Below are 24,608 nucleotides of genomic sequence, written 5' to 3' on the forward strand. Positions count from 1 at the left end.
TTTGACAGGAGTTGCATTAAAACCACAGATCATTTTGAGGAGAACTGGCATTGTTGTTCTGCGGAGTCTTCCAACCCAGAGACAAGGCAAGCCTCTCCGATGATTGACATTTTCTCCGACTTCTTTGTCTGGTGGTCTGTGGTTTGCAGCATACACGCTTTGCTAGACTATACCTAAGTATTACTTTTCTTTTCTGGAGCGATGATAAATGGTATTGCATTTTTAAATTTCGGCCTCCACTTATTTGTAGGTAATATACAGAAATGCAGATTTTTGTGTGTTGACCTTGTAATCTGCAACCCCGCAGACCTCATTTATTAGTTCTAGGGGCTTTTTTGGGTATATCGCTTTGGATTTTCTACATAGCCAATCATGTAATCTATGAATAAAGGCAGTCTACTTTCTTCCTTTCATATCCTTTTTATTCCTGCCTTACTGCACTGCTTAGGACTCTAGGGCTCTGTTGAATGAGAGCAGGGAAAGCAGCTCTCTTTGCTGTTTCCTTATGAGGATTGGAAGGAAAGCATCAGCCCTTCATCATGAAGTGTGATGTCAGCCGTGGGGTTTGCAGAAGTTGAAGCAGCTCCCCTTTCATTCCCTGATCGCCAGGAGGTTTTATTTTGCTTTGTTTTTTAAAACGTGAACGAGCATTGTATTTTGTCAAACGCTTCTTCTACTGCAGGTGTTCCGATCACTGATTTTTCTTCTTTATCTGTTAAGGTGGATTGCGGTGACTGACTTGAGTATCGAATAAGCCACAAACCCTTTAAACAAATCCCATTTGGTGTGGTCTTCATTTTATTCATTCTGGATTCACTCTGTTAATGTTTTGCTGAGGATTTTTGCGTCTAAGTTCATGAGAGATGTTGGTCTATACTTTTGTTTTGGTTTGGTGTTATCTCTGTCTGGGAACCATAAAATGGGCTGCAAGGTATTCCCTCTTCTATTTTCCCGAGGAGACTGTTTAGAGTTAAATCTTGAAGGGTTTGGCAACATTCTCCAGTGAAATCATCTGGGCCTGGGAATTTCTTTTTTGGGGGGGGGAATTTTAAAATTACAAATTCAATTTGAATAATTTAGGTTATCAAATAATCGTTAGGGTTTATGTTTTCCTTTGTATTTCTTTCCTCTGCATCTTTCCTCTTACCTTCTGGTTGGAAACCTTCACGTGTCTTAGAGATCCGTCTTGATTTAGCTCCAGTGTCATAACAGTAATTCTGCTTGCTCAGGAGCTGGTGTTTGGGGTGCCGCTCTGTACCGTGCAGCTTCCTTCATGCTTACTCGATCACCACCTGTCGTATCGCTGCTTTACCACTTCAGGCGAATAGTCACCTTTCGTGGACGTCCTTGTACCCTCCCCACTTTCTCAGTGTGATTGCTCTGTTTCTCCATGTACATTAGGCATGCTTCAACCAGCCAACGCGATCTGAGAAGCTCATGAAGGAAGGTCTACTCTATTCACGCCCACGCCATGGTTCTCCCTTCGTTCTGAACACCCCAGTCTCCGCTCGCTACCATCTTCGTGCTTGGAAGCTCCTGTAACCACACTTTAGGGGCGGGGTCTGCTGGAAACAAAGTCTCTCAGTGTTCCTTCACCTCAGAATGTCTTTGTTTCCCCCTTCACACCTGAAGGACAGCTGTGCTGGGTGCAGGAGTCTGGGCCCAGGGGGCTCATTCTTCCTCTGCGTGGATGGACAGTCCCCCCAGTGCCACCAGCTGAGCCCAGCATCGCTGGCAAAAGGGGCAGTCAGGAGTCCACCAACAAGAAGTGGTTGGGGAAAGTACAAGGGGAACACTTCCCAGATAATGTTACAAATCCAGTATTATCCTTACAAAGACAGTCCAAAGTAAAAACCACAGCCCATCTCTCTCGTGAATATACATGAAAAATTCTTTAAAAATATTTGCAAATAGGATTCAGCAATATACAAAAAGCATGACACAGTATGACCATGTGGGATTTAGTCCAGGGATACAAGGCTGGTTCCGTATTCAAAAACCAATCACTGAGATCCACCGTATTAACAGGCTAGAGCAGAAAGACACGTGCTTCTATCAACAGATGCAGGGAAACTGCTTAACAGAATCTGAGGTCATTCACGATAACAATTCTCAGGAAACAAAGAACCGAGGGAGCTGCTCCAACTTCCTAAAGAGCATTTACGAATCTCTTGGAGTTAGCATCACACTTAACCCAAACCTGAGTGTTTTCCCCTAAGAATGCAAGGAGGTCAGCTCTTGCCACTGCCGTCTATCAGACAAGCGGGAGTTCCAGACAGGAGAAGAAGTGGAGGGCATCCAGGCTGGAAAGAACGAAATAAAACTGCTCCTCTTTACAGATGAGATGACTCTGCATAGGAAGTCCCAAGGAATCGACACGGCATCTTCCAGAACTAACAGCGTATTCAGCAAGGCCGCAGGATACAAGCTAAGTGTACAAAAGCCAGGTGTGTTTTTATGTACTAGCAATGAACACAAGGAAAACAAAATTTAAAATACCATTTGAAAGCACTACACGTTTTTCAAGTACTTTGGTGCAGAGCTAACAAAACCGTAGAACTTCCATGCTGGAAAGTGTGCGGGAGTCAGAGAGGGCGCAAACAAGCCGGGCGGTGTCTGCTGTGCGTGGGTGGGAGGGGGCAGCACGGCCAAGAGGCTAATCCTCCCCAGACTGCTACAGAGGTTTAACACGATCACTACCAAAACCGCAGCAAGAGTTTCTATAAATGCAGAGATGATCCTAAAACTTATATGAAAAGGCAAAAGAAGTAGAACAGCTACAACAGTTTCGAAGGAGAATAAAGTTGGAGGATTAGCCTATCGACTTTGAGACTTACTCTATCGCTACCGTCATCGATCTGGGGTATTGTCGAGAGAGATAATAACAGATGATGAGACAGAACAGACAAGCCCCATATAAATACTGCCGACGTCTTATTTAAGACTTTACTGAAGTAATTGCAGACTCACATGCAGTTGTAAGAAAGAACAGAGATCCTTTGTAAACTCTGCCGTTTCTCCCAATGATCACATTTGTATAACGTGCAGTATCACCACCAGGATGTGGATGCTGATTCGATCCACCCACCTCGTTCAGACTTCCCGCACTTCCCGTACGTATTTGCGTCTGCCTCAGGGTGTGTGCTAAGTTTTATGGAATGTTTCCATCTGTGTAGGTTTTGGGTCCGCCACCACAATCAAGACACCGCACCGCCCAACACCACGCGGATTCCTTGAGCTGGTCTTTGTATGTGCATCGCCGCCCTGCCACCCTGCCAACCAACCCCCATTGCTAATCCCTGTGGCTACTAACACGTCCTCTGTCTCTAAACTGTCATTTCAAGATGTTGTGTACATGGAGTCACACCTCCTCCGGTCATTCTGCATGTAGTGCGATTCCCTGTTTGTTCTGCTTTTCCACTTCGGTGCAACGTGCTCCATGGCGTGCGCCTGTCAGTCTGCTCACCCTCACCCTCTGAAGGATGTCCTGCCTGACTCCAGCACCTGGCTATTTTAATACAGCTGCCACAAACGTCCATGCAGGGGGTTTTGTCGGGACCCAAGTTCTCAGGGAAGCACAAGTCAGAGGTGACACGGTGAATACTGCCTGAGACCTAGATCAGGCTGTACCTGCAGCCGGATGCATGCAGGAGCTGCTTGGGTCCACCACGCGTTTTACATTGCTAATCGGCTTGTCGGCGCTGACCATCAGGTATTATACAGGGTTTCAGATGGAGACCGGACAGGTTAGGATTTGGGGGATAGTGCTTTTAAGTGTACACCACATAAGCGTGAATCTTATTAGGAAAGTCTCACAAGTTATGTGATCTCAGGATAGAGTGAATAGCTCCTATTGATCCAGAAACATCAACCTTTTCTTAGGAACCAGTACTGAATTTTCTCTCATTTGGTTTCACTGTTGTCGTGATTACACAATCACTCAAACTGAAGCTGGACAGAAGTGTAACTTGCAGGATATTTATAAATGAGGCTCATTTGGAAGTGAATTTCCTGAGTGCACAGTTTCCTCTTCCAGTGTTTCTGGACAGGCAAGGACAGTATTGGTTGTAGCTGGCTACCAAGGTCCCATAAGATACTGTTTGTGAATGGTCTCACGATGAGGAACACTGGAAACATATTATCTATTTCTGTGTACCAAGAGCTTACCTTACTCTAGTTACAAGATTAACCTGTTTAAATAAATTTTGGTTTACAAAACGTAGTTGGGAAGCATGATACATACCATCACTTAGTTCAGTATTCATCATGAATGTCAGTGTTCAGAGCTGTGCCTCTCGGACTCTGTCCCCTGTTGTTCTGTCATGGGATTCATCCCTGGAGGAGGTGGCAGGGAGGAGAGGAGGCCGGGTCTGGAACGTGCCTTGACAGGGGGGCAGCTCCCAAAACAGAGTGGCGGAGAGGGTCTGAGAGGCCTGACCGTGCTTCACCTGGCAGGGCTGTGTGGCTGTGGTCTCTCTCCCTGTCTCACTCTGCCCTCAGGACCATGTGTTCACACAAGGGCCTAGTCATGGGAAAGAACATAAAGGATGTATCTTCATCTGGGGTAAAGCTGGGAAAGAAAACTGGAGTGCTGGAGGCAATATGTGAATGGGATAGATAACAAAGCAAGATGGGATGACAACAAGAGCCCTTCCCTGAACTCTGACCCCAGAGACATGGGATGTGGAGGGAGGCCTTGGGTAGGTGGTGACCCCATGGGGCTTGAGGTCTTAGGGCTCCCTAGTCACAGCTGCTTATTGGAGGTGCACCTGCAATGCGTCAGGAGCCTTGCTTGGGGCTGGGGACAATGTGGGGCAGGACGTGGACATGGCCCCTGCTCTCCGGAACGAAGGGTTTAGAACACTGTTTCTCTCAATGTCGACCTTTTCCATCACATTACAGGGCCCATCCCAGATCTTCTAAGTCACTCTGGCTCCGCGGACTAGGATTCTGCATTTCCGACGAGCAGGAAATTACGAATTAGAGAAACATACGCTGAAAGGCCTTCATTTCCAGAACCGCACTCCCGCCCTAGCACACATTCCACGATCATCCCGAAAAGCTGAAAACCAAATGGAAGTTGAACGATAGAAGACCTAGGATGTTAAGAACCATGAGCCTGACCATGTGAGATGTTAAAACCCTTCCGAACGGCAGGCTGGTAGGAAAGAAATCTCGCGTTAAAGTCAACTCGTGCTAACCTGACCCCTGGAAGGACTGCAGTAACGGAGAACCCACAGCGCCTGTGTGTTCAGATGCCGTCCGAGGTGTTGCAGGGCTTACCAGGCCTGGGGTCCCTCGTAACCCGGCCGGGAGGATGGGGACGGGGACAGGGACCCCTGCCCAGCGCCCTGAGGCGGAGAGGCCGTGTCCACCCTCACGGCTGCCTCCTCTCCCTGCGCCGCCCAGTGCCGAGGTACCTTCCGGGCTCGGACGGCCTTCGGGCTACGGAGAGAGGTCCAGGTGATTTTCAGGTCTGTACCTGCCAGCCCGGGGGATGTGGGAGGGCGGGGGGCGTCCCGGGCGCAGCACCTGCCAGCCCCGGGGCGGCCTGGGATCCGCGCCCCGCACGAACTCGAGACCCCCGCAGAGGCGCTCCAGCGCCTCTGTCGCGGCCCCAGGCCCAGGTCGGGCGGCCAGCCCCTGCGAGGCCCGGGATGGGCGCAGGCGGAAGGGTAGCCGGCCCCAAGCGGCGGGCAAGCGGGAGCCCAGGACCCGCTCTCGGAGCCTGAGCCGGCCGTCGGGAAGCTCCCGGCAGGCGCCGCGCGGGCACCCCTGCCGTGACGTCACTGCGGCGCGCCGGCCGCGGAAGAGGACCCCGTAGCGACCGCGTCCCTTCGGGTCCTTGAGCCGGTGCCGACAACGGAGCAATGGCCTTGAGACTGCTGAGAGTGGTTCCCGCGTCGGCGTCAGCGCGGGGCCTGGCGGCGGTCGTCCAGCGCGTGGTGAGGCGGGGAGCAGGCGGGCGGCGGGTGGTGCTGGCCTGTCCTCCCGGCGCCGACCCTTCCTCATCTGCCTGGGCCTCTGGGCAGCGGCTCGCAGGGTCACTCTCCGGGGGGACCCCCACTGCCCCTGGCGTTTTTGGTCCTGAGTCGCGGCAGAGCTCGAAGGGCCGGGAGCTTCTCCAGGCCGTGTTATTTGGGCTCCAAGCAGAATGATGGGGACGGAGGTGAATCGGTCGCCTGGCGGCTTCGGTGTGGGAGGTCAGCTTGCGGGTGCCTCCGTGCAGTTACGCGCTGGACGCATGAGCAGGTGTGGGTGAGCCAGGGAGAGCCTGGGGTGATGTTTACCCACCGATGAACGTAGCAGCGCTGTCAAGTCCCGTTAGGGCTCGGCCCTCGCTGGGCCCCGCGGGGATATGATGCGGAGCAGAACCCGAAAAGAAGGCGTTTCGGTTAGATCAGAACGGCGTAGGATAACTTCCCATGGTAGACAACAGCGGGGTGACATCAACGCAGAGGGAACACAAGAAACGAACTGAGGCCGGAAACCTTAGGAAACTTTATTTTATAAGCGTGATTGTAGAATCGCTTCTTTGCTTGCTAATAATGCCTGGCACTACTTCCGTGTCAGATTGATTGTAAAGGGACTTGCTTGATCTCTGTGCTACAGATGCTGATCAAAGGATTTGGAGTAGAAGAGTGTAATAGTCTTGTTAAAAAGTCATATATGTGTTTTCAGGAGACGACTCAGGCCACCAAAGAGAAGAAACATAGAAAAGTGGTTACCTTTTTAATATCCAGTGTCCTGGGAATTGTGTTGGTGGAAGTGAGCGGCCCAGAATAAAGGGGGTGATACTCTGCTGCAGTGCGAGCACTAGACAGACCCCTTGTAACAGTGTGTTCACTTCCTGCCACCCTCTACAGGGGATGTAGATGAACTTCAGGAGGTCCAGAGAAAAATGAGTTAGATGGAAAGGATATACGCCTTGTTACTTGAATAATTGAAGGAATTGGAAATATGTTGTGAAAGATCTATTCTGTATGATTCTAGAGAGCAGTAAATGGGACTGAGGATGGGAAATTGCAGAGAATTGTACCATAACTCTATAAAAAAGCACTTTCTGAAGATTTCAGTCAGTAAATAGCTGATTGCTTGATCAAACATTACTGTGCTCCTGCTTTGTGCCACATCTGTGCTATGATCAAGTCGTGGACACACATGGAAGCAATTTGCGCACAGCTCATAGGTAGCGTGGAGGAGAGAGTGATTAGTTTCTAGGGTGCAAGGTACGATATGATTAACACCCCCTTCCCTCATGTGCTGTTCCCTAGTCCACTTGGCATAAGCTACGCTGGCCTTGGCAATCTTGTGGTGCTCTTGCCCCCGGACTTTTGTGCTTACTGTTTCCTCTGCCTAAAAGACCCTCTTCCAAATGTCCACTTGGCCAGTTCCCTTGGTACCTTCCAGTCTTTGTTCAGATATCACTCGTCAAAGGCTCCCTGGCCTCCGAGTATCGCCTAAGGCCCGTCCAATACGCCATGCTGCCCTCCACGGTGATTGTTTAATATGCTGTCTGTGGTGGACTCCTGGAAAGTTTTAACTGCTCGGGTCCACTTATTTGCTGCCTTTTTTTTTTTTTTGATAAGCACAATATTGTGAATGTATTTTCTTTATGCTTTTCTTAATGTTTTCTTTAGCTTTATTGTAAGAAAACAGCATATAATATATATAACATACAAAATATGTGTATTCGACTGTTTATGTTATCAGTAAGGCTTCCAGTCAACAGTAGGGTATTAGTAGTTGAGTTTTTGGGAGTCAGAAGTTGTATGTGGATTTTCAAGTGCACAGGGGAGGGGAGGTCAGCACCCCAGCTCCTGCATTGTTCAAGGCTCAGCTGTAATTACTTTTTTGTTTTGTTGTCCTGTTGAATCCTTTGGCTCAGTTCTATATCCCTGTTGTCTAGAAAACATGCTTTGCACTGTTTCTAATGCATACTTGTTGAGTGAATGAATAAGTGAGTGAACATTTTTTCATATGGTTTTTGGCTATTTTTAATACTTTCAAAATAAGCTGTGCATTCCAGTTTTTCCTTACTCTGTCAGTATTCCTCATTGATCCGTACAACCTTTATATACACTAAGGATTTTCTTAGTTGTTTGCGTTTTGATTGTGTTTTTTTCTTGATGTGTGTGTGTGTGTGTGTGTGTGTGTGTTGTGTGTGTGTTGGTGGGGGTAGATCATTTGGCTTTTGAGCGGAGAATAGACTGAATTTGTTGGGAGACAGGACATGACGCCAGCATTGCACCATAGGTGAGATGCGAAGATGTCTGCAAAATCATTGTGGTGGGGGTGGGGAGAAGACAGTTGGCTCCAGGGAGGTTTAAGAGTTAAGGTCAGTAGGATTTTGTGAGTGGTTATAGGGTTGGAGGAAGGAGGACGATATCCAAGGTGACTCCCACGTGTGCTCAGATTTGCTTGGTGGATAGCGGATAGGGAGCTTGAGGGAGAGCAGATTCGGGGGTTAGGGTATGGATGTTCTAGTTCAGTTTTAAGCCTGTTACTTTCAGATATTTTCAGGACCTCTAGATGGAGCTGTTTAAAGGCAGGTAACTGGCCTATCCCATTCCCCAGTTCCGTGCCTTTAAACAGCTCCATCTAGAGGTCCTGAAAATATCTGACAGTAACAGGCTTAAATCTGAAATAAGGAGGGCACATATTGCATGGTGCACTGGGTGTTATACGCAAGTAATGAATCATGGAACACTACATCAAAAACTAGGGATGTACTGTATGGTGAGTAACATAATATAATAAAAAATATTATTAAAAAAAGAAACAACAAAAAAAATAAAGGCAGTTAACTGGGTGTAGAGCTCAGGATAGAAGTCTGGCCTGGAAAAATGCTCTGTTCCCTTCCTCTCTATCTTCCCTTTCCTTCCTCCCTGCCTTTCTTCCATCCATCCATCCATCCATCCAACTTTTATTGAACATGGTATGCAGATTCTGTTCCAGGTACTGTTCCAGGCCCTGAGGATTTAGCAGTGAACAAAACAGACAGTCCCCTATCCTTATGAACTTATACTGGGGGTGGGGTAGGGAGACGGGTAATTAAACAAGTGAATAGCTAATAAAAATGTAGATGTTGGCATTTTTATCACCAGGGGTCTTCTGGGCATTTTTCCCTAACAGCTGCTGGTGCCTGCAGTAACCAGATGCTGTTGTGTTTTTCAGGGAGGAATTCATACAAGTGCACAGTGCAAGCTACGGTATGGCCCTTTGGCTTACATACTCGGCGAAAGAACAACCAAAAGATTCACAGAATACAGCAAAGTGATAACTGTAGACGGCAATATATGTTCTGGAAAAGGCAAGCTCGCGAAAGAAATAGCAGAGAAATTAGGTACGGACTTCTGTCTCGTAGAGTACCTTCCTCCCGGGTGCGTTGCTGCTTGCCTGAGTTCAATTTTACTTTAACATTGACTGGGTAGAATTGGGCCCTGGGTAGGTATTTTACATTTTTTAAATACATTAAAAGCTGTTTTTAATGTGTTAAGTTTAATGAACATTTAAAAAACCCATTCTGGTTGTCAGTTTGAGTTGGAATTTTTTCTTGACAATGTCCGCAGAGCACTTTCGCGCGCGGTCTTACTTGAGCTTTGTCGCCGTCCTGTGCGGGCCGTGATGACTGCCGGCGTTCCCGGATGGCTAAGAAGCTGCTGTCACGCAGCTGCTTAGTGTGAAGCCGGGCTTTGAACCCCGCGCCCTGACTCCTGGTGAAGGTGTTTGTCCGCTGTACTTCTCTGTAGTATTTGACTGGCTGGTGCCCACTTGTACATGGGGGGCTCCCACAGCCCTGGGCCGCTCTCCTTTTGGGAGGATCTCCCACGGGGGCACCGGCGGGACCTGGACCTTGGCTGTTCCCCGCACATCATCTTCAGTGTCCTGTGTAAACACAGGCGTGAGGGTGACTCTGCCGGGTCCTCACCGAGCAGCCTCTGCGATGTGTCCAGATGGAGCTTTGTTGCTGTGAGTCCGGGCTGTCCGCTGATGGCAGGCAAGGTGCTCACATTGCATATCTTCTTCTCAGGTTTAAAGCACTTCCCAGAAGCAGGGGTGCATTATGCGGACAGCACGACGGGAGACGGGAGGGCCCTGGACCTGGAACTCAGTGGCAGCTGCAGCATGGAGAAGTTCTATGACGACCCGAGGAGTAATGACGGCCACAGCTACCGCCTGCAGTCCTGGCTGTATGCCAGCCGCCTCCTGCAGTACGCTGACGCCCTGGAGCACCTGCTGAGCACAGGTGCGGCCCTGCAGCCAGGTGACGGCCGGCCGCCTGCTGCACTCCAGCCCCGCAGCCCTGCCAGTTTAGATTGCCTCTAAGTAGAGCTTTTCTTTGAGGGTATTTGCTGGGGCAAGTTCTGTCTTTCTCATAAGATCATAGATTCCCTGAGATTTACGTTATTCCTGCTTCAGAATAAAGTTCACTTAATAGGATTTCATTTCTGTGCACTGGGATGAGGCTTATGGATGGTAGGGAGTTTCCATACCGCTGCTGTAGGCTCACAGGGGAGAGGGATCCACAGACGCAGGAAAGAGAGCCTGTACATGGCGGTGGCGACGTGGAGTCACCCTCGTGCGCTGGAGCTGTAGTCACAGAGATGGGACACACAAAACAGGCTTGTTTCTGAGGGCCTAGGGATGGCCGGGATTCACCATCCATCCACTGGGTAGCAGCTCACCCTGGAGAAAGTGCAGAGGTGGGGGAGGCAGAGCGCGCAGGACCCCACAGGCCTGTCCAGTGAAAGAGGGTGTGTTTCTGTAAGCATTTGGAAGCCAGCAAGAAATGGACAAGGGCCGTATATTGGGGCAGGCACTGTGTGGAGTCTGGGAGACAACGGGAGTCCGGGCACGAAGTTAGTGCAGAACAGGGTCCAGTCCAGGAGGCACTGCAGCACCCTGGGTTCCAGCAGCGTAGGTTAAACTTGGTGTCTCCCCGAGCGTGCTGGCGGCAGCAGGCACTGCCGTGCTGGGCCAGAGCTCTCAGGCCGCGGAGGTGCTGAAGCGTGGGTGGCAGCAAACACCGTGCCCGCGCCCGTGGGAGAAGGAGATGCAGACCGTATGGGCTTTACGTCCGCCTCCTACGCCCACCCCAGAGCGGCCGTCAGTGCCTGGTGAGCTCGTTTACAGACCGCAGCTGCCAGCTCGAGGCTGTGCTTTGTGGTGTGAGCAAGAAGGTCGTGTAACAGGGGCCCCAGGTAACGACGGAACTGGGTCACAAACCTGCGTTTGGGAGCCACTGCCTCCCGCTCCAGCGGGCTCCGCGTACACAGCATACGCCCGAGATGCAGGACTCACTCTGTCTGGACAGTTACAGAGGAGTCTAGTTACTGGCTTCTTTTCCAAAATTTTCTTAGCGATACTTTTCCTCAGATGAACATTAGCCCTGATTTTGGTTCGTGCTGCTCTTGAGAAAAAGTGGTCTCCCTCGTGATGTTCTGTACCAGGCTCTCCAGGGCTGCTTGGGCTTTGGAATCAATACTGGGACTTGGCTTACTACAGTTTCTTTTAGAAGTATACTCAGCCCTATCTTAGGATGCTTATTTTTTAGAGTGAAAAAGGAGCTCTTTAAATGAAAACTTACTCGTTTCTTTTTGTGTTCCATTAATCATTGCACACTGTGTGAGTGTCTGCCGTGGGCCAGGTGTGTTCTAGGAGCCGAGGCGGAGGAAGCGAAGGCTGCCGCCTCCCGGAGCTGACACTGTGATAGGGAAAGAAAGCGTAAATGTGGGCATGTTCAGGGTCCTGTCCGGTAATGAGAGGCTCGGAAGGGGTTTGCACTGGGGCCGGGGCCGTGCTTCCAGGTGGGGGGGTGGGGGAGGCCTCTGCCAGCATACCAGGCCCAAGTGCAGGGACGCTGGCCGGAGTCTGTGGGGACAGTGCTCAGAGCAGCTGCAGTCACAGGAGGCCAGTGTGACATGAGCAGTCTGGGAGTGCACGGGATAAGGTCAGAGAAGTCACCTGGGCAAGATGGCTGTTCCTCTGGAGGGGAGAGGAAGCCATCGGGAGGTGTGAGCCTGCTCACACTCCGAGAGTGCCCGTTTGTTGCTGGGAGAGTGGTGGGGGCAGGGGCGGAGGCAGGGCCTAGCTGGTGGCTGGGGCTGGGACCTTGCCTGCAGGGAGGGGGCCTTGCTCTTGACGGGGGTGGGGGGCTGTGGAAATCATGCACAGCGGTCGGGTTCAAGATGTGGTTGGGAGGAAGCTGGTGGTTTGCTGATGAATTGGGCACGGGCCACTCGGGGAGAGTCGTGGATGCTGCTGGGGTCTGGCCGGGCGGTTGGGCCGGGACAGGATTGTGGGTAGATGGAGTGGGAAAGCTGTGGTTTCAGACAGAAATACCTTCCTCCTAACTCGACAGGTTGGAGCTGACAGGATGACATCGCCAAACCAGAAGTGCTCTTGTTCATATATTTATTTATTTTTTTAAAAGATTTTATTTATTTGAGAGAGAGAGAACATGAGCAGGTGGAGGGGCAGAGGGGGAGGGAGAAGCAGGCTCCCCGCCGAGCAGGGGGCCTGATGTGGGGCTTGATCCCAGGACCCTGAGATCATGACCTGTGCTGAAGGCCGGTGCTTAACCCACTGAGCCACCCAGCACCCCTGAAGTGCTCTTGTTTTTGAAAGTGATTTCCCACTTAGAAGAGCATGTATGTACGTTTGAAAATACTTGGTATGCAAAGGGTATTGTAAATAACTTTTGCCTTTTTAAAATGAAGTTGCTCGTTTCCAATGCCTTGATTTTTAATCGTCTGACTTTTGATTTTTGTTTCCGTCTCGCAGGACAAGGGGTCGTGTTGGAGCGCTCCATCTTCAGTGACTTTGTCTTCTTGGAGGCGATGTATAGCCAGGGATTCATCCGAAAGCAGTGTGAGTCGGGGCTGCGGCCAGGGCTCCCTGGAGGTGCTGTGTCGCTTTGTGAAGGCTCTGGCAGACTGCCCTGCAGTTAGTGTGCGCTCTGCATGTCTGTTAACTACCGGAACAAGTGCCATGACTTGTTACATTAACGGGAGAAAAGAGGGTTCCTTCCACCTTCTTTTCCTCCTAAATTCATATCTCCTGGTGAAAGCAGAGAGGTTCCACCCAGCCTTCCCCAAAACCATATCTGCCGTCCCTGTCTCTCTTCAGCCTTGCCAAATGCCTAAGCCACTTTCTCTGATCTGGGTTAGTTTTGCTGAACTAACCAATTTCTAGTGTGTGGTCATTAGGATGTCTGTATTTCTTGTGTCCACACCTGCGTGAGAGCCAGCAGCAGCAGCAGCATTCCCTGCTCTTCTGATGCTTGCAGGGACAGCAGCACCGCGTGGGGTTGTCGGAGGTCTGACAGGTGGACACGGACAATGATAAGGACTGGTCAAAGGCGCCCTGACTGAGGAGTTAGGGAAGCGTGTTAGGGTGGGGCCTTGGGGCCCTGTGCTCAGTCTGCCCATGGACATGTTCACCCAAGTGCGTGGCTGGCCGGAGCTGGCAGCCGGTCACCCCTGGAGAGCCAAGTACGAGGGGCTGGTTAGTGAACGGGGAGAGCCAGGCCAGCCAGGAGACGATTTGGATTGAGGCGCTCTGCTTTGGTCTGCTTGCGCGTTCTGCTGCAATGGCGGCTCCCCTGTGCTTGCAGAAGGAGCAGCCGGCTCCTGTGCTTCTCACCAGGGCACTGGTCCTCTCCAGGCATTCCAAGCAGCAGTTGAGGTCCATCAGCCAACATTTCTGGGGTGCTGGCTGCGTGCCAGGCTTGGTCCTAGGTGCCAGGGATATGACGACAAAAGACAAGGAAGGCTCTTGCAGTAATGCGGGGTGGGCATGAAAGCAGCGTCAGTGCCTGTCCTCCGGGGGCTGTGGGAGCACACAGGAGAACGCTCACTGGCTGGGAGACCGGCTACCGTCAGCAGCAGTGTCTTTGAGGAGTGAGCCCGGGGTAGCAGGGCAGCGGGGTGGCGGGTGAGCTAGATGAAGTGTGCCTGCAGGCGCCTGCGGTGTTGATGGCGGAGAAGGCTGGTGGTGGTGGGGGATGGCCCAGGACAGGCAGATGCGGGGGGCACCAGGAGTGGCTGTGCCCCTGGAGAGTGTGCTTGACTTTTTCCTGAAAGTACCGAGGAGCCACCGAAGGTGTTAGGTGCCGGAAGGATGTGCTTGTGTCGTGTTCGTTCATCTGAGGGATGTATCTGGGGAGGGGAAATGGTGGGGGGAGGGCAGAGCAGGATGGCTGCATGTTAGGACGACGGCTGCACTGGGCGGTCAGCTTTGCGGGAGGAAGGAGGGGGAGCGAAAGTGGACTCACCAGACTTCTTGCCCCGTGAAGAGGTTGGGAAGGGGCAGCGGGCTGAGAAGGAGGTGTCCCGCATGGGTGTGTGGGGTTTGAGGTCCCAGGTGGAGGTGGCCAGGTGGAAATTCCGGCAGGTGGCCACGTGTCACAGACATGATTTGGGGGGATTGGCACGGACAGGGGATGTGCTCGTCCCCGGAAAGCCCAGAGTGAGAGCCGAGCACTGAGGCCAGGATCCTTGGACTTCGGGGTTTCTGGGGAGGGAAGCCTGCTGCAGAATTGAAGCTGAGCAGGGTCCATGAGCGTGGCAGGGGGACGGTTGTCACACGGGGTGTGTGGGATCTCGTGGGACAGGAACTGAGAAGGGCTGTCGGGGAGGCCCAGGACTAGTGAGACTCGTTTCCGTGTTGGGTCAGAGGAACAGATAACGTCAGAGTAGACAGCACACGGCAAGGCAGAAGGTCGCCCCGAAGCAGGAGCGCTCCCAGGAACGTGAGGCGGAAGAACGGACGTCTTGCCTGGGGGCGGGTGAGGCTGGCCTGGTTCCGGGCGGCCCAGGTAGGAAGCCGAGACAGGGCAGGGTATCTCCTGCGCGGACAGGAGAACAGTACCCACAGGGTGCCCCCGTCACTCACTGTGATGTCACCGCCTGTGTGTCCTCATGTTCCTCCAGCTCAGCCCTCCTGCCCGTGCGTCACAGGCCTGTCCTGAATTGCTGCTGAACCCAGACTCACTGGCAGTGGTCACCTGAACGTTTCCTTTAGAGCAAAACGGTGGTCTTTCTGTGGCTCCTAGTGTGAGCCCAAAGTTTGCTGCTTCTGGAAGTTCCCGCTGGTTTCTTGATGCAGCTCCTGTGGCAGGTGGGGGTGGTGGTTTCATCCAGTGACCCAGTGTGCTCTGCCTGTCTTTCTAGTGACGTCCTGTACACCGGAGGACGTCCAGGTGCAGCGTCCTCGAGACAGCACGCGTGTTCTTTCGCGCCACCAGTTGGACGTGGCTGTTCTGCACAGTGATGACCTGGGGCGAATGATCCCTCAGCCTCACTTGCCTTCTGTTGTATTTTGTGTTACTAGATCTGTTTCAGTAGGTAGTTCTGTGTAGTTGGTTAAATTTACTGAAACACATTGAAACCAGGTAAATGTAGTTTCACATTTTTCAGTTATTTGAAAAATAAAGTAAATAACAAATGTCTGCACTCGCTGGAGAAGATGAGACTGTTGTCTGTTACTGCCGTACACAGCAGGTGTCTCTGATGCGTTCCAGCCACAGGCTACCAAAGTGGACCCTTGTGTGCCCTCCCCTGGCCTTCTTTGTGGCCAAGATGGCCTTAGCATCTGGCCTTTAGAATGTTCTGATGGCCGCCGTGTGAGTCCCACCAGCCCGCTCTGTGGCTGTGACTTGCCGTCTCTGGGCCCGGTGCCTGCGGTCTGCGGGGGACGAGAAGCACTGTGGTGCAGGGGCTGCCGAGAGGGCCGCGGGCACTGTGCGCCGTCCCTGGCACCTGCAGCGGGGTCCCTTGTGCTGACAGCTGTGCGTTCTATGATTCACGGATTGACACGTGGCTCTGGGAACTGCATCTGCCTTTGCCCTTGTACTCGGAAGGGCGCGTGTTGGGGGAGCCTGTGGCGGCCTATGTGTGACAGATGTGCCTCTCCCATGTGTGCAGGTGTGGACCACTACAACGAGGTGAAGAAGGTCACCATCGCAGAATATTTGCCTCCTCACGTGGTGGTCTACATCGACGTGCCCGTTCCAGAGATCCAGAGTCGGATTCAGAAGAAGGGAAACGTAATTCAGCTTTTCAGTTGAAGACCGTGTTCTGTTTACATGTCCTCGTTATCTCGCTGTGTCCTCGTAGATCAGCACTTCCTGGTGGCGGTCACGGCATGTTGCCGTCAGCAGGCACCATCGGCTTTCACAGAGATGGGCGGCCCACACGGTGGGGCCCCGAGTGCAGGCCCCTGTGGGGCGGATGGAGGGGCCCTGGTCAGTCACCGCTCTCCGGCAGCGCTCCGCAGCCCCGAGCGCCGTCCCGCCCTCACGCCCTGGCCCCTGAGGCCCCCTGTGAGGATGGGTTCGTGTCCTGGTGGCAGGCCCCCTGCCCTGCACCTTCCTGTTCTCCAGGGGGGCCTCCTCGCCCTGTTCTCTGTCTGCAGGTCAAATGTGATTTCTAGAACCCTTTCAGTTCCTCCTTCCTGTCTAACTCAGGTCGAGACCCTCTATCTCCTGTCCCCGCGTGGTGACTCTAGAACAGTGAGGCAGCCGCCTCTGCACGTGCGGCGCTGGCTGAGCCTGTATTAGGTGGCCCAAAGCTGGGGTTTGCCGTTGCTCCCTGGCTCTGTGGGCCCGATGGCAGGAGTCAGAGCACGGAGACATCACTACCTCTCGGACTAGTTCTCGTCTGCAAACACCACTCCCACTTGGCGTATTTTTTCCTGGGAGAGAATAGGTCTTCTTTCTGATGCTGTGATATGAGTGTAGAATTGTGTGTGTGTGGGGGGTGGTCAGCAGCAAACAGGGAAACAGGAATGTACCCGGTGGAGGTCAGTGCCTTGAAGAAAGACGAGATGGAAGACGGCACGCCTTGCCCATAGCATTGCTGGACTGTAGGGGGTTTTAGATACTGAAACTGGCCACTCAGGCGTGACGTTTCGGTTTCTGAATTTGGCTTAGCACACTTCAGGCGGTAAGGGAGCTGAGCCGTGGGGGAAGTGGGAGAGGTGGCTGGGGGGTGTGAGTAGTGAAGGGAGAGGGCAGGAGAGAGTCGGTGGTGGAGAAGAGGGTGTGAGGGCTGGGGGAGAGGTGGGCCAGTCCCCTCGTTGTCATGGTCTTAGCTGCCAGGACTGTATATGTGTGCACACATGTGCTTGTGTGTGTGTGTGTGTGCGTATACTGTATCCCATGTGCCACGCTGTACGTGTGTCCTGTAAAGGGGGTTCTTCCTGATCCCGTTCTAAGCATGCATCTTCACGCCCGTGAAAGGTCATGCAGTGGGATCCCCTGGGCAAATCTGGGTGCTTCGCTGTGGTACAGTGAGGGTGATCCTGACCAGCACCGAGAGGCCCCGTTCCTGCCGTCCCTGCAACGCCCATGAGTTGCTCAAGAAAACCGTGTTTATTGCTTATTTTCACCTTTTACAGGTGCACAAGTGAAAGAAAAAGTCTAAATGTTCCACTTGTTTTTTGTGCTTTTGTTTAGCCGCATGAAATGAAGATCACCTCTGCCTATTTGCAGGACATCGAGAACTCCTATAAGAAAACCTTCCTGCCGGAGATGAGGTGAGCTAAACGCACGACTGAGTTCTGTGACCGCAGCGTCTCCGCACACGGTTCCCTGTACCCGGCAGCCCGGGAGTTCACTCTTACTCATGACAGTGGATGCTGTCTGCGCTATTCAGGTCTCGTGTTTATAAGCAAGAATGACAGCACACAGTTCAGCTTGTTTGGTGGGGTATTTTGCTCTTTGGGTTTGCCTATTTTGTCCATACTTCTTTGTTTTATTCCTAAAATCATTTGAGGCTGGAAGTGAAGCCATGCTGTATTCCACGACAGGGTGTTAGCATCAGGGAGCTCCCGTGTTCTGACCTGAGGGGGCATCCGGACATTCCTGCTTACCTAGAAGGCTTGCTCGAAAGTGCTCCTTGAATCCGTACAGGGAATTCATGGAGGACAAGTAATCCCTGTAGATCCTTTTAAAAGTTGTTCTTAGCGGTAGTTTGGATTAAATGAAATCCCACCAGATCCTCCTCTTTCTTTCCTTCCTCCTGCTCTCATCATTTCTTTCCTGAAAGCACAAAGGAAATGTTCCCCTACTCTGCTCGTTGTCCTGTGGTCCTTGCCTGCTGGCCTGTGAGAGGGAAGTCGGGGACCACTGTCCCTCGGGTCCCACTGGCAAGTGTTTGATCTCTTCCTGAACGTCTCTGGCAGCTTGTCTTAAATTGTTTTAAACTTAAGCCTCTTGATGCCTAAAAATCTCATGTTCTCGTTTAAGATTTCAACGTATAAAATTGTGAATAAAAACAAAGTAAGTTATAGTAACTTTGGAAGAGAAGTTTGATTTGTAAATTGAAAACTAATTTTTCTTGACCATAAGCAGATGCCTGCATTCCTGCCTCTCTCGTGCTGAGCTGTTTCCTAGCAGCAGTGCAGAGCAGGGCGAGCTGTGGGTCCTTGTCTTCTGTTGCACTCTCCGTTTTTAGGACCAGAGGTGCAGAAAAAAATCAGGTTTGTAAGTCGTGCTCAGGGGAATGTATAGGCATACGTGAATAAGCAGAAGAAACAGATGGTTGACCCTTGCGTGTCAGTTCCAGAAGTCTTGGAGATCTTCTGACTACGAAAACATTAACTCAGAAGGGGCGTCCTGACGAATTCCCAAATAGAATTTTTAGCTAATAAGGCCTGAGTTCAACTTGTCCTCAGGGTGAGGTTTTCTTTTACTTTGCAGTTATTTTCAAGAACTTCTCCTTGAGGCTTCCTGACCACAAAAGTGTGTTCAGCAGCCATTGTAAGCGTCCCTTGCCCCATTTGGTTGCTCAGACTTGATCTGCGGTGGGAGTTCGCTCCTGAAGCCTCACGTGCTGTGTTCCACGGCTCACCTGCGCCTCTCTGCTGCCCAGGGGGGTGGCGCTGCTCTCCGTTGTGCCGAGCATCTGACCCTTCCTCCCTCGCCGGCCGGCCCAGCAGAGCACGCTTCTGACTGCCACCATAGTTGGGGCAGGCCTTGTGGCTCGCCCACGGCATTCGGAAGTCGTTGCTTGACTTGCTCGACTAACACGACAGTTCCTGAGGGTGGCCGCGGCTGCTGCTTACTCATACCCCCACCCCCGTCAGTGTGCTGAGCTCGATGTCTTTCAGCACAGCGTCGCAAATGCTGTCGGCCTGGGAGATGATGTCCGGTCCTTCCCCACAGTGTCACTGTCCACGGGCCACTTTGCGAAATCATCCAGGTCAGGGTGTTCCGTGCATCACTGAGAAGCCCCAGCTCAGCCTTCAGAGTCCTTGTTAGCGGGCCGCGCTGAGGATGTGGCGTGGAGTGGTGTGTTCTTGTGACTTCGTATGGGGCCTTCACGACCTTTGCTAAGTCCTGATACTACAGCACGGCCCCCTCTGATGAGCAGCAGAGACTCGCGCTTTGGGGGAAAGAGCTCCCCTCCTTTCTTCCCAGGGATTTGGATGTTTCTCCAAATGTTTGGAGAGGGGCCGCGGAGAGGTGCATGTGAGCCGTGGAACACAGCAGGTGCAGGGGGCTTGCACTACCCCGGGTCGGGGGATTTAGACTTAACACGGAGAACATGGACCTCTCTTTTGCAGTGTAACCCTTGCCAAACTTCCAGCTTGCTTGCTTGCTTGCTTGCTTTGTCGTCAGCATCGAGCACCTGAAAGGGAAAGTGCCCGTCTGAGTGGAGTGTGTGGCCGCGTGTGTGGGGCTGGCGCGGTCAGCGGTGGGCCCCGAGTCATGCTGCTGTGCTCATGAGCAGCTGCTGTCTCTGTTCCAGCCCGGGTACCCGTCCCTGGTTACGCCCCCGCACGCCGAGGGCAGCGCTCTCGCTTTGTAGTCCTGTCTCACCGTGCATTGGGCAGACCAAGGCGAAGGGGGGAAGAGGTGCTTTGGGTGGTGTGTGTTTCTCACGTAGCACACGTAGCACACGGTGGCACATAGGACAGGCTCAGGATTATGGACTTGTCGCCACGAAGGAGAGGGCACCTTTCCACGACTGGTGGTCACGCAGCAGACTGTCACGTGCACGCCTGAAGACACCACGCGGGCTGGGGACTGTCCCCTTACTGCTGTCGGGAGAGTCTAGCGGAGCTCTGCTTTCAGCAGTTTGTACGATGAGAACGGTGGACGGACAGGTGAATGTCTGTGGGATTTAGTTCGATTTTTCCAAATGAACAGTGTAATAAGGATTTTTAAAAGTTGTAGATCACGTGCTGTCCTGCCACAGAGACTCATTACGCCGTGGGCATTGGTGTCTCCCCTCGTGGTCCCGCTGTGCTGTCAGCTCTGTCTCTGAACACATACGGTCTGTCTGCTGTCACAGCTCAAGCTGTGTGGAGTTGCAGAAGCCACGTACGTTAGAGGTCATTTGTCACGTTTACAAGAACACCAGCGTGGAAGTTTGCGTGCAGCCCGTGTCATGTCAGCGTCCACCTGTAGACAGGACCCTGCTGCAGTGTGATGTGCTTGTGTCTCGAGGCCCTTCTCTTGGAAATTCATGGTGAAATTTGACCAGAACTGCTGGATTTCACCGAAAATTTTAAGACGCCTATCATGAATAGGTTATCTAAAGTTTATAAGACTTTGTGTATTAGAATTCAGGAGATATTTCCCCACAGAAACAACTTTAGGTTTCCTAGGTTTGTTTATTTAAAGTCATTTAGTTAAATATTACATATTTACGGTGGCTAACTTTAGAAGATAGAATTGTTAGAATATTAGTAATTAAGGAATAAAATCAAAATTGAATAAGAGAAGTGTTTTTAGCTTGTCTGTCAGTATTTGAATTAAAGCAGATTTACTGGGCACGATTGGTATCTCTCTGCACCCAAGCCAGTCTCTCCTGTGTTCTCTCTTCTTTCACGACCGGGACACTGTCTTCTTACGTGTCCTTTGTGAGCACGTGAAGAACAGTGCAGCCTTGGCCGTTGTCGTACTGTGAGATTTTAGGAGGCACAGTGATCTACCACAGGAATAGATGTTTTCTGGCTTTGTCAATACTTATGCTTAAAATTGTTGGAAGACAGGGGCGCCTGGGTGGCACAGCGGTTAAGCGTCTGCCTTCGGCTCAGGGCGTGATCCTGGCGTTATGGGATCGAGCCCCACATCAGGCTCTTCCTCTATGAGACTGCTTCTTCCTCTCCCACTCCCCCTGCTTGTGTTCCCTCTCTCTCTGGCTGTCTCTGTCTGTCGAATAAATAAATTTAAAAAAAAAAATCTTAAAAAAAATTGTTGGAAAACATGTTTTTTATCCTCAGTACCTTGATTTTGAATGTATTGTAAGTAAGTTTGAGCTCCAGCCGGGTTTAGCAAACATCCCTGTATTCAGCCGTGAAGAGACATTTACTCTGCTCCGTTTGTAAATGTCGCCGTCAGCGCTGCTGTTCCTGGGAGACCTGGGGGTTCCTGGGAGAGGTGGGCCTGGGGGATCAGGTGGCTTTGAGTTCCCTCCTTAGGCCTTGACTGTGTCCCTGAATCTCTGAGACCCTTGTTGGCCACCCTCTCTGTTTCAGCCTCCCTTCACAAATAAGCCAGTGGGAATGAAGGGCGGGCAGGACCTAGTGAGAGGATTTGCTTTGTCCTGTGTCCTCTGTCAGTTTGTTTGTCACTGGGGCATTTGCCATGGGACGCTGCTTGTTATAGGCACCCAGAGAATTAAGTTTGTTGAATCGAGTCACGTGGAATATGGAAATGTTAGGCTATGAAATTGGCTCTGTAAGTTGTTTTCAGAGATGGTCTGGAATCTCAAATTCTGTGAGGGCAGGGGCCCTGTCTTTGTCCCCTTGCACACCCCACGCAGTGCCTGCCACCTGGCAGGGGCTTTGGAAATGTGCCGTTCTGTGTGTCAGAAGTACCTGTCACTGCTCTCCTGACCTGCCGTGCGCACACTTGTGACAGCTACGCCAGGGATGCCAGATGGGGGTGTTTACATTGCTGTGTGATAGACGGTGATGCTTCCGTGCCAGCCGCCCTCCCTTGATCATCAGGGAGTGTCCACGATTCTGTCTCTTACACACGTGGTTTAATCCCGACTCGTGTGCCTTGTGGAGGGAGGACATTGCCCTTTGTGCCTCTCTTCATAGTGACAGCGGGAGGCTGAGGGCCCTTGAGAAGGAAATACGCTGAGTTCTCTAATGAGGGGCAGCCTCTGCTCCAGCCAGAAGGGCAGATGCCCCGAGCTCCTGTTTCTGGCTTTATGGATCCATCGTTATTGTGCCTGTGGTTTCTGACCATTTTCCTTTATCTTGAGTGAGACAGGAAATGCAGTGATCTGGCTGCAGCAAGAAACGGTCGTCTAGTCGGACGACTTCCTCCAAATGTGTAATACGGGCTTGTCTCTAATCACAGCACCTAGGCCGTTGGGGTTTCCTGAGTCCGTGCTCATGGTACCAGGACAGGTACTTCAGCTGTGCTAACTGAGCTCGTTAAGCCGATGGCCTGCGGACGGTGATTTCCGGTTGCTGAAGTTGGGTAGCATCGTGGAGTGTCAGCCGTGGAGTTCAGGTGGAGCATAGCTCGTGAAGTCTTGGACCTGTGGATTTACACGCCATCAGCAGGGGGGTGCTGTGCTGTCGACTCCTAAAGGAGAGTGTCCCTTGTGTAATCTCCTTGCGTGGGCTGTGCAGGTGATCCGGGGTAGTGGTGGTCTGTCCTTGACATTCTGCTGTCCCCTTTGCTGGAAGGGGGTCAGACATTTCTGCAGTGATGGGCTTTCCAGTGGGCCTCTGGTCTGGGCGGCCTCGCTGGCCTCTCTGGCTGGGGTCGTGGCCTCAGATCTCCTTCGGGTCGGTCTGGAGGTGGTGGCAGAGGCGGCCTCTTTCATTTGTCAGGTACAGACTTACCCATCTGTTGGCTGCAGTCCTCGCCGGGCAGGCAGCCAGCTGTTCGCGTGGCAGTAAACGTGGTGCGGGCATGGGCAGAAGTGCTGGAAGTGGCATCCTGCTGTCCCCTTCTTTTCGGGACCTGGCTGTGATTTCTCAGCGTCCAGACAGAGGGCTGAGGACTGAGGGAACTGAGCTGCTACCTTCCTGCTGCAGAGCTGGTTCGTCTCAGATTCCGGCAGCTCAAGTAGCCCGTCCTTCCTCCTCCACTGCTTGGGTGCTCTCTGTGCCCACGTCTCAGTGAGGTGCAGGGTGCCTTCGTCCTGTCCTGTAATGAACCTGCGGCGGCGGTGACCCGTGGACCCTGTCCCTGTAGCCCCTGGTGTCTTGGGCCTGTGGGGTGGGGGTGGGGTAGCCAGAAGGGAAGTCAGGAGACACCCCTGCTGTCGTCCCGGGAGTTAGCAGGTCCTCCCCCTCCGTGCAGCCCCCCGAGCCAGCATGTGGCCAGCACATTGTTCCCTTCAGAGAATGGGCGGTTTTAGTGTTTGCAGCGGAGACTTTAATTCATATAAGTACATTCATATAAGCTTGGAAAATTTATCTTCAATTTCTTCTTGCCTTTTCTTACAGTGAGAAATGTGAGGTTTTACAATATAATGCAAGGGAAGCTCAAGATGCAGAAAAGGTAAGAAATAGGCTGAAAAGTTTAAATTACTTTGAATTTGATTCATATATAAAGTTCTTATAAATCAGATAACCAGTTCAGCTCCTACTGGGGGAACCAGTGTTAGAAATGTCTGTATTTCATAAGCTAAGAGCAGCCCATTACACTCCCCTGGGCATGAGATTTTGATTTTGATTTGAATAATTCAGTTTCTAGGATCTTAAAATTGTAGAAGGTACATTAGTAAGTGCATTTTGTAGAATTCAAGTTAATCTCCATGCAATTTTCAAGAGAACTTAATGAGTAATAGCCAAAAAAATTGAGAAAGAATAATGCAGGAACATTTGCCTTCCCAAATACAAAACCCCTGCGAAAGCGTGGTGATGAAAGCACTGTGGTGTTAATGCAGGGATCGGTATGTGGCGTAACGGAGCAGCACGCAGAGTGGAGAAACAGGTGCGTGTGTGAACCGACTCTGAAAGATAAGAAAAAACGGAGTAGAAGAAAACAGGTTATTTCTTAGATGGTGTTGAGGCAGTGGACCATCCGTTACACAGAAAGTCCCGTATTTCATGTATTAATCATAAATTCCTAAAGAGCAGAACCAAAGGTATGAAAATTCTGGAAGAAGATGCTGGTTTTCTGATGCAGGGCTGAGGCCTAGGTGGTGATGGGAAACAGCGCTGCGGAGTTGACTGCTTGGCCGGCAGCCCAGTGCGGAGGACGAGAAAGCTACGCAGGAAGGTCTTTCCCACTCTGCACACTCACTCTCGGAGGACTGGGGGCCGTGTCCCCGTCCGGCTCCAGCACGGTTCTGAGGACAGCACACGGCCCATTCCTCCCGGACTGATGACATTCCGCGTGCTTTGGTTTCTGTGGTGTGGGCGTGTCTTGTGTCTAGGCTATTTTCACACCTTGACAGACTGTTCAGACGCTCTGCGTCTGAGAAGAAGAATGCATTTGCTCTGTAAGACCATGTTGTGTTCTGAGTTCATACTCAAATCTTGCAGGTTAGGAGAGGGCCCTGAGTTTGGTGTGTCTAGGGATAGAATGCACGCGAAAAGACACCCCCTCTGGGAGGTCAGACTGCAGGCTGCATGGGTGTGGGGCTGGAAACAGGTTATTGGAGCTCTCTAGGAAATGT

General features: G+C 51.8%; 1 protein-coding gene and 1 long non-coding RNA gene across 7 annotated transcripts in view; one reads left to right on the forward strand and one right to left on the reverse strand.

The window, feature by feature from the left end:
• Positions 1-1,873: 1,873 nt before the first annotated feature.
• LOC103662613 lies at positions 1,874-5,783 on the reverse strand. 4 transcript variants are annotated; one of them, XR_568494.2, is made up of 3 exons: positions 5,284-5,783; positions 4,244-4,522; positions 1,874-2,428 (listed from the first exon to the last, which is right to left on the reverse strand). It is a non-coding gene; the product is annotated as an uncharacterized LOC103662613 (long non-coding RNA). The 4 variants fall into 4 exon arrangements; XR_568492.2 differs by having other exon boundaries at positions 4,770-5,783; XR_568490.2 differs by having other exon boundaries at positions 5,202-5,782.
• Positions 5,784-5,788: 5 nt separating this feature from the next.
• NDUFA10 (NADH:ubiquinone oxidoreductase subunit A10) overlaps positions 5,789-24,608 on the forward strand; it is a 52,585-nt gene continuing 33,765 nt past the window's right edge. For all 3 annotated transcript variants that reach the window (XM_040638381.1, XM_040638366.1, XM_040638372.1), the window contains exons 1-7: positions 5,789-5,945; positions 9,178-9,346; positions 10,034-10,249; positions 12,787-12,873; positions 15,930-16,051; positions 17,462-17,541; positions 23,431-23,485. In XM_040638381.1, coding sequence (XP_040494315.1) covers positions 5,871-5,945; positions 9,178-9,346; positions 10,034-10,249; positions 12,787-12,873; positions 15,930-16,051; positions 17,462-17,541; positions 23,431-23,485 — 804 coding nt within the window. In that variant the 5' untranslated portion in view covers positions 5,789-5,870. The remainder of the gene's footprint in view (positions 5,946-9,177; positions 9,347-10,033; positions 10,250-12,786; positions 12,874-15,929; positions 16,052-17,461; positions 17,542-23,430; positions 23,486-24,608) is intronic.

This window comes from Ursus maritimus, unplaced genomic scaffold (assembly GCF_017311325.1).
Source record: "Ursus maritimus isolate PB19 unplaced genomic scaffold, ASM1731132v1 scaffold_1, whole genome shotgun sequence".
NCBI classification, from domain to species: domain Eukaryota; kingdom Metazoa; phylum Chordata; class Mammalia; order Carnivora; family Ursidae; genus Ursus; species Ursus maritimus.